Source organism: Lethenteron reissneri, chromosome 17 (genome assembly GCF_015708825.2).
Source record: "Lethenteron reissneri isolate LAM-NWPU_2019-01 chromosome 17, ASM1570882v1, whole genome shotgun sequence".
Classification (NCBI taxonomy): domain Eukaryota; kingdom Metazoa; phylum Chordata; class Hyperoartia; order Petromyzontiformes; family Petromyzontidae; genus Lethenteron; species Lethenteron reissneri.
In genome coordinates this window covers 1,972,962-1,986,526 of record NC_083795.1, presented here as the reverse complement: position 1 = coordinate 1,986,526, position 13,565 = coordinate 1,972,962, and the positions used below count along the sequence as shown (strand labels likewise).

At 46.1% G+C, this 13,565-nt stretch overlaps 1 protein-coding gene across 1 annotated transcript; it reads left to right on the top strand.

The window, feature by feature from the left end:
* Positions 1 to 3,701: 3,701 nt before the first annotated feature.
* On the top strand, positions 3,702 to 9,532 carry LOC133343310 (forkhead box protein I2-like). Its single transcript, XM_061552802.1, has 2 exons — positions 3,702 to 4,543; positions 6,078 to 9,532. Exons 1-2 carry the CDS (start codon positions 3,883 to 3,885, stop codon positions 6,803 to 6,805), a joined length of 1,389 nt encoding a protein of 462 aa, XP_061408786.1. The 5' UTR covers positions 3,702 to 3,882; the 3' UTR covers positions 6,806 to 9,532.
* Positions 9,533 to 13,565: the final 4,033 nt, after the last annotated feature.

Here is a 13,565-nt window from a genome sequence, read left to right as displayed (position 1 = left end):
ACGAATTGAAGTAAAAAAATCCAATCACCAAAGATGATCACGATAACGATATTTCGAAAAACTGACGATACGATTATCGCGGATATTAAATGATATATCATAGGGTTGCGTAGATTTAAAATTGTTAGATGGTATACCTTTACGTATCATTTTGGTACTTATTTATAACTTTTTCTGCAAGTTTTTACCAAAAAAACTACCCCCGGAACGCATACTAAATTTATATAATCAAGTCAATTGTAAAATCTGTTTCGATTTACGCTGTTTCGCTTAACGTCGCGTTTTCCAGGAATGCATCCCCATTGTAGAGGACTTACTGCATTGAACTCATATTGGAGGGTCATTTAATTCAGATTCGTCACATTTCTTTTCTCAAAGTGCACGGGCAGCCCACACGTCCTTTGAACGTAACCATCCCTCCCTCCAAACAGCAAAACTGTTTTGTATGTATATAATGTAGTATGAAGTATGACATATAATATAACAGTAGCCGTCATTGAACGAGGGTCCCCACCTCTCTAGTACTACACAATAACGTTTCACTCTCCTATTATAACGACTGCAAGACCACCAAAATAGTATTGATACAGTAGACTAATATATATACACACTATACTTTACGACTAACTATTATTGCTACAGTATAGAAATGTAATTATGTCAGTGCAACTCGGAGAGTCAAACCCAGTTTAGAGTTTGCTGCTGTAATTATTCTGGAAACATTCCAGGAGGCTCATAGGCGAATTAACCTAAATGTCAATTTTTATGGTGAACCAAAGCTCATTTCTATACAACGTGTATATTACCGACTATCGACCAAGACTGCACGTACTTTGGTAAAATGAATAGACGCGTGATTGTGTAAAGATATTAACGTGAGTGACAGTGCTGGTAAATGAATATATGACCGAATACTTGGATTGATAAACGAATATGAACAATATAATGGTGCATTAACAGGTGACAACGTTTAAATTGCTTTAAAAGTGAGTGAATTAATAAATTAGTGAATGAAGGCATTCATCATTTCACAGTATAATCAGGTGACAGCCCGTGAAATAGAATATGGCTTGACCCTGTTTTGCACTCTTGCCTCCAGAGTGCAGGTAGAGCCGCCCTGATTCTCCGTAGTCTGCATCACAAAGCTTGGGCCCCCATTGTAACCTGGGGTCTGCAGGTGGCGTCTCTGAGCCGCCATGCGCCGCACCTTGCCCTGGGAGCAAGTGCTTGCCATTGTATAGGTGTGTCACACAGGTGTCTCTTTAAACACGTGCCCCGCAGGAACACGTGGAGGGGGAACTCTGCCAAATAGTTTGTAGCAATAATGCTAACTTGAACAGCAAGGTTATCAGTCCCCCCTGGGTGCAATTCTCTTGAGTCATTCTTGGATTTTAAACTCGCCCTTCAAAGTGAAGATGTGTGGACTGCCGATTGCTCAGGGCACATTATTCTCTTTGAGTAATTCTTTGTGTTTAGGTTATAATGAAGCACGATTTGGTGGGCTATAGCTTTCAATCTTGATTTGAAGCTTTCGTGACTGCAGGAATCCATACTCTCGGTAAAGTAACGTAGGTAGAAAAAAGTGAAGATGTGTGGATTGCCGATTGCTCCTGGGTACCATTCTCTTTGAGTCATTTTTCTACCTACATGACTTTACCGAAAGAACCAAAGAGTATCAACAGCTTTCAGCCTTAAATTTCGCCCTATATCTAAAGGCTTAATATTTGTCGCCACTATCCTGTCTGACTGAGCCACTTTAAATCCGCCACCACCCGATACAACCAATTAATAAGATATGTCACGTAAACAAAACATGCCAATTCGTTACTAGTACAGCACACCGGTGTGTAAATGTGACGCTATCACATTTATCCCTCTATTTAAGACGGAAACAGGATGATTTCTCCACAAATCCGACTGCCGCATGATGATGCTAGTTGTAATTACTGGCAAAAACGTCATTGTAAATATTGCGGGTTTACTCTCCAACACACCGGTGTGCTATACTCTGATTTTGAAGGCCCGTGTGCTGCAGGTACTATGAGGCCCCCAGTAATATTTTCAAAAGGAAAACAAAGATAAATAAAAATACATCTTATTTTTACAAGGCTAACAACAAATAGAATTCAGCATTCACAAATGAAATCACTTTTCACTTCAATCTCCGGAGTCCCTCCAGCTGTAGAAGGACCCTGGGCTGCAGCCCCTACAGCCCCGTGCCTGAATCTGGCCCTGGCTGTACTAGTAACGAATTGACATGTTCTGTATACGTGACAAACCTTACTAATTGGCTGTGTCGGGTGGTGGCGGGTTTAACGACACATTCATATTGACGCGATCTAACCCCAAAAAAGACTATTTTGTGGACAATATTGGTCGCGAAAGCCTACGTGTTAAACTGAGCCACTTTATACATAGTAGACGGTTCACTTCCCTCAGATGCCTCGTGATGTTGAGGTGGAAATCCCAAAGCACCCTTCAACTCAGCTATAAAGTGTAATATTAAGGACCAGCGAGTCATTCATAAGAGTGAAAGGAAAATGTATAACTACTGATTATTGCTTGCACTAAATCTGTAATGATAAATTATCCATACTATACTAATTTACCGGTTTTCCTTTTGTTACTACAGCGACTCAGTGGAATAATCACATTGTTAAGTAAATGTCCTTGATAGTCTTCATAGAAGCTGTGCGTTGACTTGCCAGAGCTGCCATTGAGACCAGCCAGTGGGACATTCCTTTGGGTTTACACATCTGTACATTCTTCATCATAACCTAACCCGGCTACTCCGAACTGGATTTAGGTAGAAAAGATACATAAAACAATTTCGCCTGCTGGAAGTGAAAAGTGACACCTTAATTTATGTTTTTTTACTCGCTCTTGTGGAGATAATCAAAGAGAGAGAGGGGGTTGGTGGGTTGGAGTGGGGTGTTGGGGGAGGAGGTCGGAGATAGCTGGGTGGATAGAGTTGGTGTTGGAGTGTCATGTAGGCGTAGGGGCAGGTGTGTAGTTGAAAGGTGTGTTGGTGCTACTAAGCATGGCATTATAGAAGTGAAGGAGGATTGTATATGGGCGGATGTACATAGATGTGCGTTTGTACGTTGTAATTCAACACATGTGTGTGCGTAACTCATTAATCCACCTGTGTTCAATCACACAGGTTCATTTATGGATCGGACCTGATATTCATTCCATCCGTCGGTTCCACACAAGGTAGAAAAAGTTTTATTTTAGCCGACATGTCTAAAAGCTAAATAAAATAAATACTCTATGCAAGTTATGCTTTTAAGAGTGATATTAATAGTATTGGCCGTATACATAAACTGGTTCCACTAATGCTCTCCCACCTCAAGTGCTACCCAGCCTCTGTGCTGACGGATCAACCAGGCAGAAAGTAGTTATGCAGGTCTGGGGCACGGTGGTTTCCTCTGCCCTCACCCCATTCAGCAGAAACAGGCGGAGGAGGAGGAGGAGAGTGGCTCAGCCAACCCAGCCGCACACCACCAGTTGCCCCAGAACCAAGCGAGTGTCCAGGTCACACGTGAGTGCCTCGGGGGACGGCGATGAAGAATGATGATGGGGGTTGGGGCAAAAGTTGTTGGTGGGCGGGCGGACAGGTGAAGGGGATGGAGGGGGGTTGATGGCCCTAGCTATTTATTGCGCCGCCCCTGACGCCTGGCCTGCAGTCTGAGTGATTTGTCGCACGCCGGGCGCGTGCCACGGGGGCATCTCTCTCGTCTCTCTCTCCACCCTCCTCTGCGCACCCGGGCGCGGCTCACACGCGCGCGCACCCACACACGCGCGTGCCGTCTCCCCCTCCCTACTCTCACTCACACGCGCACGTGCGCACGTGCGCGCACGCGCACCTGCCCGGCAGGTATGGCCGCGTACTACAACGCGTTCGCCTCCTATCCGTCACTGGCGCCTACTGCACAAGCGGCGGGAGCTTCTCAAGTCCCCGGCTGGGATTCTCCGCCGCTCACCCCAGCAGCGGCTGCCACCTCGTCGACGACTTCGTCCGCACCCCCTGCCTCCTGGCTCCTGCACGGAGGTGCCAACGCATCCGAGGCGCAGGGAGGCAGCCCACCGCCTTCTGTGCCCCCGCCTCCGTACGGCGTGGCGGGGTCAAACTCCTCGTGTCACCACCACCACCAACAACTCCAGCACCACCACCACCAGCAGCAGCAGCCCGTGGGACCCCACGGCCTCAACGCACCGATGATGATGACGGCTGGGGATGCGGTGGTGGTAGCGGCTGGTGGTGGTGGTGGTGCGGGGATGAGCTGGCACTCGATGCCCGGAGCGTCGCAGGCGAGCCTGGCCCGCATGGCGCGTCCTCCTTACTCATACTCGGCGCTCATCGCAATGTCCATCCAGGGCGCGCCCGATCACAAGCTGACGCTCAATCAGATCTACCAGTACGTGACCGACAACTTTCCGTACTACGAACGCAGCAAGGCGGGCTGGCAGAACTCGATCCGGCACAATCTGTCGCTCAACGACTGCTTCCGCAAGGTCCCGCGCGACGAGGATGACCCAGGTGTGCACGCCACGGCGAGTGATGGATGGGGTGGCAGCGTTAGTCCGAGTGCGTTCGTGCGTGCGCACGTGGTTGTGTGTGTGCGTATGGGCGGCGTGCGACGGTGAGCTTGGGTCTCGGAAAGTGCGTGAGACGCGTTCGTCTCGGTGTTTGTGCGCTGCTGTGATATATGGATTGTGAGTATACAGTGAGAGAGAATGAGAGAGGCCGCAGTGGAGTGCGCGTTTGTGATTGTGGATGCGAATTGTCACGCACGCAAACTTTCACTCGTTTGTGAAAAGTGGCGTGCGCAAGGCGAGGAGCGACGTGGGTTTGTGTGGGTGGCGGGGTGGCGAGTGAGCTCGCCACGCCGCCACTGGGTTTGCATCAGTCTGTTCGTGCGTGCGAATGAATGAATGAGTGCGAATGAATGAAGAGTGCGTGTGAATGAACGAGAGCGTGTGCAGGTGGAGCGGTGGTGGAGCGGTCAGCGCGCTGCGCTACGAACCCGGCGAACCGAGTTTGATTCCAGTGACGATTATCTGAACCGGTCCTGGGCCTCCCCTAGGTCGACTCAGCCTCAAATTAGTACCTGGTGCGGTGTGTAAACGTCGCCACTGGGGAGACAAAGGCGGTCGGGCGTGGTGTTGGCCACCCACCCCCTCGTATACCGTGTCGGTCTTCGTATGTGCTCGTTAACAGCACTTTCCCCAACAGTCTGTTACAGGCTATACGGGGGATCTTTGTCTTTGTCAGCGCATGCGTGTATGTGAGTGCAGGTAACATCAGTCGCTTCAACAGTTTACAAAGCCAACGAGGGGGGTCTTTGTGCGTGAGTGTTTGTCAAAGGGGGTCAAGGGAAATACACGTGGGGGGGGGGAGGGGGTATTGTCGTGGAAAAATAAAACTGTGAAACGCTCACTCCAAAGAGAGTGTGCACTGTAGTGTTTAACGCGACTGTGACTCGTGCTGAGAGGGAGGATCAGGAATGTGTAATGACGTAAGCAGACCGACCTGACCTACATGCCTGTGGCACCACGTGGGGGATGTTTAAACACCACTTAGGCCGCCCCTGTTCGTGTTTCGTTGCTGAATATCACTGCCACTCAGAGCCCCTGGGCATTTGGCTATTTGCCAAAGATCCTCCGCATCCCGTCTGCCTTACATTGATAATTATTTTTCATTTTGGTTTCCCACGGCATGTTGGAATCCAATTGCATTTATTTACTGAATTTAAATGTTTCTCGGACTCATGTTATGCTTGTCAGCAGTCGACTCTCCCGTTCTCTCTCTGGCCTTTGTCTTCCGACGAATACAATGGTGCCTGCCATAAGAATGTGGAATTTCCACTCACGGGTTAGGGCCATACACACAGGTAGATGAGCACTGCCCGATGCTTTGTTTGACAATGCAGACACTTAACTTCATTTTAAATGTCATTGCAGTGTTTTCCCAGTGTAAATATCTTGAAAGCTCTGCTTTGACATCACTTGAACAATGTAATGTGTAGCAAGTGTGCTGCAATTAAAACGCTGCTGCAATGTGTTATCTATAGGCAAGGGGAATTACTGGACCCTGGACCCCAACTGCGAGAAGATGTTCGACAACGGCACATTCCGCCGCAAGAGGAAGCGCAAGGGGGCGGAGAGTGGCGCCCCCGCGCGGCACTCCGCGGGGCCATCCGCGGTGTCATCGGCGTGCGACAAACCCCACGACCCTGCACCCTGTGCCTACGGGAGCTCCGAGATGTCCCCACCCTTGCCGTCTCAGCTGGGCGGCATCGGCCCTGCGCCGTCCCTGCCGGACATGCTGGGAGCGCCAGGCATGGTGGCACCGCCGCCGGTGCCAAGCGCGGTGCACCTTCCGCACGCCCTCGGCGTTGGCGTCAGCGAGCTGCCGTCGCCGGGGCTCGGGGTGTCGCCGCCGCCCTGGGCCGAGCCCGACCCCACGGAGTCGTGCTTCTCCAGTTTCGTTGGTGGTGGTGGTGGCGACGGCGGAGGTGGTGGTGGCAGTGGCAACGGCATGGACATGGAGGACGAGATGTGCGGGCGGATGGGTGGGCACAATGCCAGCTCACCGCTGTCGGCACTTGCCCAGTACCCGTTCCCCGCCACGTCTGCACCCTTCTCTGACTACAGCCTGGCCCTGTCCATCGGGGGCATCCCGGGCTTCTACCAGCACAGCCCCCGGACGGCAGAGCAAGGTGGTGCAGACCACTTCTTCCCCAGCACCTGTCGGGACAATGGACTGCTACATTACTCGGGCGGGGGGGAGTATTGGTAATAGATGTAACTATGTTAAAACTCAATGAAAGTCTTGGGGTGTTATAAAAATTCAGACAAAAAGAGAGATTGGTCATCACACCGCAGAATTCGAGTGATGTGTATTTGGCGCTTACAAAACAAGTCACGCAAGGTGTTCAGGTGTACTGTGTGCCTTAAATTTCCTGTACATTTCAGTGGGGTTTATAAGATTTTGTCGTGAGCAGGGAATTAATTTGAGGCTGCATGCCCCTCTGCACTGAACAGCATGCTCATCGGATTAATCCCCTATGTCTGTGCTGCATTGTAAGTGGGGTCATAAGTGACACACATGGGTATTATGCACTCAGTTGAGCTGGATGTAAGTAATTACAACAACTTATTCACAATGTCAGTCTTCTATCCATATTGCACATACCTGCAAAAATATATTTGTATATACATTTTTGTAATTGTATTTTTATGTACAGTTTTTTTTGTGTTCAGGAATTCAGGTAAATCCATGAGCAGTTGGTGGTCAGGAAGAAAGTCTGAAATAGTTTGACCGCGAATAGAGACCAATCTGTCAAATGTTAAGCCCCTGAAAGGACTGCCACCTGATGATAGAGACACACACATGTGATGCTTGCATTGCACCCGTTGTGTTGACATCAATAACACGTGAATACATTTCCTACAATTCTATGTTTTGTTAATGAACATTTCAACATTGTCTGTACCCACTTCTGGTTTTATTAAACAAAGAGGACCTTTAGATTCTAACTGTAGAATCATCGATTATAAACACCCAATATCATGCCAACTGACCAGGTGGCACTGTAATGTGAGTACCACTCAATTGAAAGGTTGCAATTCCAATCCCGTCACAAGTCAACTAGGTTCATCATCTCTCCGCGGTCAATAAAATGAGAACTAATTCTTGTAAAGTCAACGGTGGTTGTCTTAAGCAGTGTCTGGCCTCCGGCATAGGAATGCGTACGTTTTGGACAGCTACGGTGGTTGATTGAAAACCATTCACTCAAAACGTGCATAGTTACCTCGACCTGCTGCCCGGTGACTTGAGCTCTGGACCACATTCTGGAAAGATGGACGCAGACGGGTCCGCGACGCTCAAAGGAGACCATGCCTGCTGTAGTTGATAGATTTGCTGTTGGGATCTGTTGGGAATTTCGTGTCGTATCGAGTTCGGTTTGTTGCTGTGTAATTACGACTCTTCCGTTGACGGGCTGCTATGGGTGGGGTGACTGCACTACGCAATTTGTACTGTATTCGCATTTCATAAATGGATTTTTTTTGTTATCTTGTTTAGATTTTTATTTTACGAGGAATGTTATTGTCGATGGTAATAAACATGCATTTCTAAGCAATACTTTGGTAGAATTTTTACAGAGTTAAATGTCATTGTAAAAGTTGGTTGATGTTCATTGTATGATCCGGGCTTCACATTTACGCTCTATGCTTCTACTGCTCCACCCTTTGACGCACATAGTCATGTGTTTGTATCTCCCAGTAATTATCTGATAACAAAACAAAACCCAGCACTCCGATGCAATATTGAGTGAATCCAAATGCACTATGGGGGGGGGGGGGGGGTTAGCAAATGAACTCAAGGAAGCGTTTGTTTTCTCAATCTGACCATGGACATGCAAATACTGACAATTTGGCTGTACGTGCATACAACACACATCGTTACCACGTTGCAAACAGTTGATTTCTGTCAATTGACAACATTGCCATAGGGGACTCTTGCGAGAGACAAGCACATCATTAAAAACAAATAAAACTGTCAGGTTTATGAAAAAACTGTCACAATTGACCTTATGAGCTTTTGAAGTTTGCAAGGGGAAGGGAAACTTCATGTTTTACCCTACGGTGGAAAGTATTAAAGGGTCAGATTAATACCATGACGAATGACCAATGAAGCATATGAAAATGTTTCATTGGCCATTTGCGCTATTGGTGATTGTCATAGTTTTGTCCAAAAATTGGACAAAGATCATTTGCTAACATGTGTTGACATGAATCGTGGTTTTTTTATGGTTCATAAATCATAAACACTCGGTGACGAATGTGAAGATTTAGTCTCATTCTTTTGGCTACATCTGCCAGTAACCCAGTTTCATCCTGTGCTTGGAAGACTCAAGTACTTGTTTTCAAATAGATTTCGAATGTTGGGAAGGCAAATGTGTTTTGTTGCAGTCCCTACACTTCAAACTCGACCTGCAATGGTATCCAAAACAAGTCTACAAGCACAGCGAGTCAATGGGGTTAACGGAGAGTGGGTGTTGTTCATTTTGTAGAAATTGCGGCAAGATTAATTTGGCTTAGTTGGGCACTGAACAATTGCAGCTTCTCACCTTCATTTAGTCGGCTGAAGAGATTGTACTGTGGACCTGAGGGCTATACAAGAACTTTGCATGTTATGAAAATACGTCAATTTGAGAACGATTCAAGTAAAGTTGAGTGTCTGGTCTCAACGTGGAGAGCTCATAAAACGATTCTTTCTATTTATGCATGATACATTGCTTTTATGTATGAACTGTACCATACTTTTAAAAGGTTATGGGTTTGAGATTAATTATTACGTTGTTATTTTTTTATTACCACATGTTCTATTTTTTCACTTTTACGTTTTGCACACGTTGCGGAAATTCCATTAAAATAAAAAAAAATTGAATTATGTTTTTCCTTTTCACTTGTGCGTTTATTCGTGTGTTTTGCATTGTTGGAAGTTGTTGAAATTTCTCGAATAGCAGCCTTTCAGATAGCGGGACACGGCGGAGTACGGTGGAGTCGGAGAGTACATTTCAGGTGAGATGTAGGGTGTGGCGTAGGCAGCCGCAGGGCTTGTGACACAAATATTACACGTCCTGAACCGACTTTCATTGAAACAGTTGTCAAATTTGACAGACGGTGAAAATAGGCTATTGCATAATGGTGTTCATTTTCATGAAGTCACACACTTGTTGCAAAATAATGTAAACATTTCTCTTGAAAATGCAGCCACTTTGTACACAGATTCAGACACAATTAGGTGCCATTGCAAACGTTGTCCAATATAACTGAAGTTAGAGAAGTGTTCACGCATTACTGATCAAATGTTATACTTGGAAACGCTTTAGAGATATATCAATTTAAAGCTTTCGTGACTGCAGGGATTCATCTTCTTCCCTTCTACGTGACTTTACCGAAAGAACCAAGAAGAGAGATATATCAGTTAAGTTAAAATAAAGTAGGAAAATAATATTTTCTTACTGAGATGGGGAAAATATGAAATAAGAATTGAACTTAAATCAACTTTATAGCCTAGAAAAGCAATTTAATGTTATAATTTCATGGTATGTACAACATACAATAGATACAAAAGTTGTTCATAGTTCATGAGTAACTATGCAGTACATCGTTACTAATGCATTGGAAATTAGGTTACTGGATACAATACTGTTGCGCATGGCACGTTTTACATAAATTATTTCCTAAGCAAACGTATTGAATACGTGGGAAATTATTGAATTCACGATATATCCGCATGGTAAATTGTGACTGGCTCAGGGCTGAGAACAGAACATGAGCACTGCCGCAATGCTCATTTGAGCAGCAAATCAACTGTAAAACTGGCATTTCATCATACTTGAGACAAATGAAGAGCAGTTTAAAGACCCTAAGACAACGGGAAGCACACCCAGCAGAACCATGGCCACGAATTAATGACACAGAAGCTGTCATTGCTGCCCACGTGCAACGGCCACTTCCCCTTATCTAGAACACCCAGGATGGCCACGTAGGGATGGGTCGGTGTGGCACAAATTGGTAATTCCTCGAAATTGAGCTAGGGTTGGTGGGTCATGCTAGTCAGTTTATTTCGGGTGAGGCCCATTGAGACAAGAAGCCATTTTTCAATGTCGACCCAGACAAAGTGACAGGCGTGGCAAATGGGAATGGAGGGTCTGCAGGAGTTGCGTCGAGAAAAAAGGGAATTTTTATTTTATAAACATGACTAATATATGGGACCTTTCTTGCCAGTATTGAAATATAACAATAGGTTTTACCATGTATGGCAATGAAACAGGTATCAATATGTTAAAACACCAAACGGAGTCCTTATTCAAGGAGGCAGACACAGGACTCCTTGAACAAGGATTCCGTTTGGTGTATTAACATCTTGACACAACTGTTTTATTGCCAGAAAGGGTTATATGACTAATATGACGATTGACATGACTAATACACATGACTAATAAACAACAATAGTCAACAACCAGAACTATGTATAATGGACATCTAGTCAACAATCCAAAATAACATTGTCCGTGACACCAGTACGATGAACTCACGTTGACCTGCAAGCAATAACAAGGTTCCTATGAGAGGCAGTACAACAGGTAGGTTGCAGACCTATATGCAGAGTTACGTTTTTTTCCTCATATGGGTTTCCTCTAAACCTGCATTCACCGCACATACAATACGTGTCCATTCAAGCTGTTAATTATCATAAATCGACACGCAATACACATTGTGTGGCACAATGGATTGGATATGACACGTGGGTAAGGCTGCACAGGGAGATTAGGGAGGATGGTGTGGGGATGGAATTGGAGATTGACCATCTTAACCAACCTGGTGTATTCCAAATCGATGCACCTCATACATCCACACGCATGTGCCGACGATACAAACCAAAGGCAATTTTTGTTGAGGGTATGGCTCATTATTTCAAAATGTTCCTCTTGATTCTTGACAAATGTTTTAATCAAATTGCTTATCGCGCAATGCACCTGGGGAGAGAGAGGGCGCCTGCAGGCAAGTCGGACCAGGGGAAGGAGAAGATGAGGAGTTAGGTGGTCGAGGGGGGGGGGGGGTGCTTGAACTTTAATAGATCCTTCTTTTACAATTATGGAATGTCCCCTACCCGGTCGGCGACACGAGAGGGGCCTGCTGCTCTCGAGCTCTGCTTCAGGGCGTTCAGGTGTGAGCGCAGCTCCCAATTGTGTGCTATTAGAGCATGGCCGGCCCCTCGCAATCGCCCATGTGTGCCAGCACCCTGCCCGCAGGCCACAGCTTAATTCAAGCTCTGGCACCTCCTCTGGGTCGGCTCTGCCTAAAATGGGCACTCTTGAGAGAGCCACTGTGGGTCGGGTGAGTTACATGCCTTGGTGAGAGCCTCCTCTGGATCGTGACTTGGATCGAAACGAGTTGGTGACAGTGGTATTAAAAACAAATGCTGCAACTCTGATTAAATATAGCAAGCAGCTCATGAATGCAACCTCTTCAGATTACAGTTGTTAAGATTATTTTCTGTAAAATAATTTCGGTATATTTTCTTAGCTGGATTAAAACAAGTCCGGGACTAAAATGGTAACGTGAAAGAGGTGAACTCTAGAGCAGAGTGGAGTTATTTTCGGAAAGTTGACTTTGATCTGGAAAAGCAGCGAACCAATGTGCCCACATAGCGTTCTTAATGAGTGCAATATTACCTGTCGTGACATAAGAACCAGACACGTGGACATCGACATAAAACAATGGACCGAAGCTAAAGCATGGATGGATGCACGTGTGTGTGGAATTATACTGAGAGACAACAAAAGGCATTGATCGACTAACACAAGTTGGAGACACCAGATTAACTGGCAAGGAATGCAAGTGGGCTTGGGCAGAACACATTGCTCGGAGGGATGACGAACGAATGACATGTTTATTTTCAGCACTTAACATTTGTAACGAGATTGTAATCTCCTCGTGTCACCTCGCTCAGGTGGTGGTGTTGTTATCGCGCGCGATCCCTCATCAGAAGTTTTGCGAGTTCAAATTCTAATTTGGAGTGAACTCAATCGTAACATGAATGCATTCTGTAGTTATGTAAACAATAGCCAGCCAAATGTTCACTCTTCTTTCAATCTGATCTTCAATGCATGGAGAGTGGCTCAGTTGGTTCAAGTCATCGGCTCGTGGTCATGTTGCCTTGAGTAGAAATCCTGGTCTGGGCTAACTCACCCCATCTTTCCTTGTGGGGGGTTGGAAAATTGAGTCAACGTTCGTTGTCCCTTTCAGATGATTGGTCCCTGCTATTGAAACATGGAGTTTCCACCATCAGCTCAGGGGAAACCCCTGTTAAATGTCGAAAATAGTAAAAAAAAACATTTACTTTGAACGGACCTCTGTGTTAGTGGGAAACAATAAAGGCATCAGCAGCAGTATCCATTAGTTTTAACACAAAACAATCAGCGTTGTTGTGGAGAATATAAGTAACAAAATGGATATGCAAACCATACGTCTCCTTCATACATTTGCCTCTCCACGTAAAACAGATATAAACGTTTATTTTCATACAACCCAGCCGCCACACGGCCTTCTGGGAGTCAGCTCTAAGGTGAAATGTCGTTGAGGGAATCCCCTTCACGATGGGAGGCGAATGTAACGGTGGAGCCTGTGCCAGCCCTGACATAACCGGAGACCCACGTGGGCAGTCTGGGCACCTCACGCATTACTCAACACCGTTTAATGATGACTGAGTCACAGTTGAGTCAACCACATGCCTCCAGGGCGTCTGCTCTGAAAAAAACTAGATATAATACAAAGAAATCTGATTGAGAAACCACACCAATTATTTGTATTGCTTCGTAACTGAGTTCACCGTGCTGTGTCAGAACGCTGACCTGGTATGAATCATCTACCCAGCGATGTCATAAGCTATCTCGCTAGTGCACAGGAGTGGATATCATCGTTTCATCTCCACAGCGGTCATCCTCACAGCCAAATTGTCTCTTTTGGCTGTCATTCTGTCA

What these genes read in the sequence shown, in the direction of transcription:
- LOC133343310 (XM_061552802.1), top strand. Translation starts at nt 3,883, where the DNA reads ATGGCCGCGTACTACAACGCGTTCGCCTCCTATCCGTCACTGGCGCCT. An exon ending in GCGCGACGAGGATGACCCAG is followed by an intron (nt 4,544 to 6,077) that starts GTGTGCACGCCA and finishes TGTTATCTATAG; the next exon opens with GCAAGGGGAATTACTGGACC.